Source organism: Myotis davidii, unplaced genomic scaffold (assembly GCF_000327345.1).
Source record: "Myotis davidii unplaced genomic scaffold, ASM32734v1 scaffold789, whole genome shotgun sequence".
Classification (NCBI taxonomy): Eukaryota; Metazoa; Chordata; class Mammalia; order Chiroptera; family Vespertilionidae; genus Myotis; species Myotis davidii.
The window spans coordinates 101,208-105,909 of record NW_006300234.1 but is presented as its reverse complement, the minus strand read 5'-3'; the positions used below and the strand labels follow the sequence as shown (position 1 = coordinate 105,909).

The 4,702-nt window shown below is 36.9% G+C and overlaps 2 protein-coding genes across 4 annotated transcripts in view; one reads left to right on the top strand and one right to left on the bottom strand.

The window, feature by feature from the left end:
- The window catches only part of RFXAP (regulatory factor X associated protein), a 15,652-nt gene that overhangs the window by 7,103 nt on the left and 3,847 nt on the right, over nucleotides 1–4,702 (top strand). For all 3 annotated transcript variants that reach the window (XR_001516034.1, XM_015572401.1, XM_006776632.2), the window contains exon 2: nucleotides 1,651–1,758. Coding sequence is in view for 2 of the 3 variants with exons in the window: in XM_015572401.1 (XP_015427887.1) it covers nucleotides 1,651–1,758 (108 nt within the window). In the remaining variant the exon portion in view is untranslated. The remainder of the gene's footprint in view (nucleotides 1–1,650; nucleotides 1,759–4,702) is intronic.
- On the bottom strand, nucleotides 320–1,603 carry LOC107185119 (40S ribosomal protein S27-like). Its single transcript, XM_015572402.1, has one exon. The coding sequence runs from the start codon at nucleotides 623–625 to the stop codon at nucleotides 398–400; it is 228 nt and encodes a 75-aa protein (XP_015427888.1). The 5' UTR covers nucleotides 626–1,603; the 3' UTR covers nucleotides 320–397.

Sequence of the window (4,702 nt, the reverse complement as noted above, 5' to 3'; positions counted from 1 at the left end):
ATCAAGTAGCATAACATGTTCTCAAAAAATTAGGGTTGGCACACAGAAGAATTTTGAGTCAGAGATTTTGCTGGTTTTGGCACACACTCACAAAAATGTTGCCCACCCCTGTTATATAGGATGATTAACCAATGTTTTCCCAATAAGTTTAATGAAAAAAAAATTAGTACCATAGATAAAGTTAACCCTTTAAGGAAAGAGGAAGGGAGAAGTTACTTTTGCTTTTCCTGGGTATTAGAATACTCTTTTGATAGTTATTTTTTTTTTGTTTTTACATTTTGAAGCCTAAATTGTTTAGGGATTTCACATTTTTTTAAAAATCCAGAATGTGTTCATTGGGATGGTACCCCACTCTTCTTGATTCGAGGTGCTTTTATTGCTGCTTCCTTCTGAAGGATTATCCTTCTGTAAGCCTTGCTTTTCCTCTTGTAGGCTGACAGAGACCAGTGGAGCAACCAACACACAAAACTACTGTTTGTATATAGCTAAAGACAGGGGTGATTTTAAAGTATCTTGGGCATTTCACATCCATGAAGTAATTATTGGGGCTCTGCACCAGGGACTTAGTGTGTTTCCTCCTCTCCTCTTCTGGAAAGGGATAAAGGAGTTCATTAGCGAGAGGCATATTGTCATGGGGAGGTTGTCACCACCAGAAAAGGGGGGATTGAACATTTTAAAAACACGTTGGTAAACTTCTCATAATGAAAAAAGTAAGGGATATTCTAATAGACCTTTCAGAGGCCAGTAGAGTAAAGCCCAAGAGGAAAAAACAACAGTTTTGATAACCTAAATGAAGAGCAAAGAGATAGGTAAACTCACAGTAGGCATGACTATACAATAAGACATTTATAGTTTTATATTTGTTTAGTCAGAATTTTTGGATGTGGTCCATACTATATCATGTATTGAGAATGTTTGAGTCAACTAAAACAATACACCGTATTTTGTTATGCCAGGAAAATTTATGTGTTTAAGATTCTATCAGATAACTATGGGTACATATTTGGTAGGAAGTGCTACTGGTTTTGTTTGGGTAATGATGTCATAATGTAATTTTAGGACTCACCTATTTTGTTTATGCTAGTGTTTTCCAGTCTTTTTCAAAACCAGTTTGTCATTTTCTCCTTAAAACTTTAAAATTTTGAAAGCTTTGTCTGTCAGTTGTTGCTTTAAGCAATATTTTGCTGCCTCCCCCCTTATTTTTTGTTGTTATTTGGACAGAAAAGTGCCAGTTAGAACGTCTAATATGTAAGTTGCCTTTGAGTTCATATATTCAATCCAAAGGCAGGCAGACTTTGTTTTGGCCAGGTTAGCTTTCTATGAAGAGAATGTTCAGTTTGTACTTGGCATTTTTTATAAGATTGACAATAGCTCACAAGTAATTCTTTGTACCCCTCCCCACCACTTCTGCCCCACTATTAATTTTAAGACCCTTAAAGATACTGAAGATCCCAGGTTTGAAATCCTAGAGGGACAGGGAGTGAGGAGTGTTACATTAACTTAATTGTCAACATTTTTCCTATTACTTGTCCAGGGACTGGACAAAAAGGAAGAGAATCAAAGACCTGTTTACTTCATCATTGAAATGGCTGTAATCATGAATTACTTTGGTACATGTTAATCCTATTTGCATTTTTTAATTTATTCCAGGAAAGTGCAGATAGCATTCTCTCAATTGTTAAACAAAGAACAGGAGCTTTGGGGGATCGTCCTGCAAGACCTACACTTTTAGAGCAAGTGTTAAATCAAAAAAGATTGGTAAGTATCTGTTTTAAAGTAGTTACAAATCTATTAACAAAAGTTGTTTGTTATAAATGGAAAGTTTAGATTTTTAAAATTGTTAGACTGTTCATCAGAATTGTGCCTCTACCTGAATGCTCATAATGCTCTCCCAAGAGTATATGAGTGGGAATTTTATTTTTAAGTTCTTTCATTGTTGTTTTTATTTGTTTGTTTGTTTTAGAGAGAGACAGACAAAGGAAGGGAGGTGGGGGAGAGAGAGAAAAATCAAAACATCTATTGGCCCACTCCTGTACACCCTCTCCTGGGAATGGAGCCTGAAATCCAGGCATGTGCCCTGACGGAATGGAACCCACGACCTCTCAGTGCATGGCTGAGCAGGAATACTTTTAATCCTATATCTTAATTGCCTAAGCCTGGATATCTGAGCAAGCTGGAATTTTAAAATAGATTTCTTATACTGAATTCTGGGGTTTGTGGAATAATGCTTTAACGGTGTTGAAATATAATTATACCAATATTTAATAAGGGTCCCTATTATAAATTTGATAGAATATATCAGAATTCAGGAGAGATTACTCAATAAATACTGGAATAATTGGATAATAACTTGAGGACAAAAAGAAAAGACAGTGTAAATGGAAATAAATTCCTGATAAAGATTTTTTTAATTAAAAAAAAATAGAATTAGGACTTTATCTCAAAAATCCAGAATGGAAGCTCTGGCCCTTGTGGGTGTTGTCCCGTGCACAGAAAGATTGCCAGTTCGATTTCCTGTTAGGGCACATGCCTGGGTTTCGGGCTCAATCCCCAGTATGGGGCATGCAGGAGGCAGCCTATCTATGTTCAGTTCTCAAATAGATGTTTCTCTCTCCCTCTCCTTTCCTCTTTCGAAAAAGACTAGTAAGGATCTGCTTTTAAATAGTTATAAAAATCAATAAAAATATTTTTTTAAAAATCTGGAATGGGAATTTTTTAATTTTTAGTTTAAAAGAGATAGACAAAATTTCAAAGAGAAGATTATAAATTTGACTACATAAAAAATGCTAAGTAAAAACTGGTGATAAAAATAACAATGCACTAAAGTAAAAAATGGTGGTAAAAATAAAAATGCATACTTAAATAAGGAAAAATATCTGTAGCAAATATAAAAAAACTATGGTTAACATTTTTGTTATGTTAAATATAAGTTGCTGAGGAAATATTTAGCTTCAGTACATTGCAAAAGATATAACAAGGAGGAAAAAGCAGAATTTCTACCATTAACTTATATACAAAGGTATACAGCAGCGGTTCTCAACTTGTGACCCCTTTGGCGGTCGAACGACCCTTTCACAGGGGTTGTCTAAAACCATCCTGCATATCAGATATTTACATTACAATTCATAACAGTAGCAACATTACAGTTATGAAGTAGCAACAAAAATAATTTTATGGTTGGGTCACAACATAAGGAACTGTATTTAAAGGGCCAGAAGGTTGAGAACCACTGGTATACAGTAATGCAATATTGATAATGCAATAAACCATAACCATAAGTGGAAACAATTTAAATGATAACATAGTGATGTTGAGGGTTCCATGAAATGGGCAGTCTAATTTTGTTCTGTTGATGGCATCATATATTGGCACAATGCTTCTAGAAAGCAGTTGAACACTATGTATCAGGAGTCTTTAAAATGGGCATCCTCTTTGACTCAGAAATCATATTTACTGTAAAGATGTTCACAGAAAATAAACCCTAAATATGGATAAAGTTAAGCATAAAGATATTGCCAGAAATGTATTTATCATAAATAGTAAAATCCTATCTAATAAAAGATAAAAAGGATAATTAACCATACCTCTGCTACGCTTCCCATTGGCTAATCAGGGCAATATGCAAATTAACTGCCAACAAAGATGGCGGCCAGCAGCCATGCAGCTGAAGTGAGCAGGAGGCTTGCTTGCTCCAGTGATGGAGGAAGACAAGGTTCCCCGCCAGCCCGAAAGCAACAATGTTTCAATTATAGAAGCTAAACAAACCCCAGATACCTGCTTTCAGCTGGCCGCGGCCTCAGAGCTGGGAGTGCCAATGATGGCAACAATGTTTCAATTATAGAAGGTAAATAAATCCCAGAAAAAAAGAAAAAGGAAAAAAAGGAGAGGCTTGTAGCTTCAGTCCTGGCCAGCATATAATAAAAGGGTAATATGCAAACTGACCCTAACAGCAGAGAGACTGGGAATGACTGGTCACTATGACACACACTGACCACCAGGGGGCAGACGCTCAATGCAGGAGATGCCCTCTGGTGGTCACTCGCTCCCACATGGAGGAACTCTGCTCAGCCATAAGCCAGGCTGATGGCTGCCAGTACAGCGGTGGTGGTGGGAGCCTCTCCTGCCTCCTCAGCAGTTCTAAGGATGTCTGAATGCAGCTTAGGTCTGCTCCCCGCTGGCAAGTGGACATCCCCTGAGGGCTGCTGGGCTGGCAGAGGGATGTCTGATTGCCATCTTAGGCCCAAATCCCCGGGGAGCAGGCCTAAGCCAGCAGGTGGTCATCCCCTGAGGGGTCCCAGAGTGCGAGAGGGCACAGGTTGGGCTGAGGGACCCCCGCCCTCGAGTGCACAAATTTTTGTGCACCGGGCCTCTAGTAGTAGTATAAACAACCTAAATGCTCAACAGTTTCATAACAATTAAGAAGACTGATGTACATTTATTTAATAAAATGTTGGGTAGTTTTTACAACTAAATTTTAAATAAAACTAATAAATAGAAAATATACTGTGCTATAATGTTACATATTAAAATTAGTATTTAATGATAGTATTTCTATTTTATCTTTTCAGTTTATCTTTTTCAATTTATTGGAGCCAGAGTTTTATTTTTTCATCAATTTTTTATTATTATTAAATTAAATCTTTATTGTTCAGATTATTACAGTTGTTCCTCTTTTTCCCCCCAATAACTCCCCTCCACCTGG

Bases quoted from the DNA above. Each gene is read 5' to 3' on its own strand.
- LOC107185119 (XM_015572402.1), bottom strand. From the start codon at position 625: ATGCCTCTCGCTAATGAACTCCTTTATCCCTTTCCAGAAGAGGAGAGG.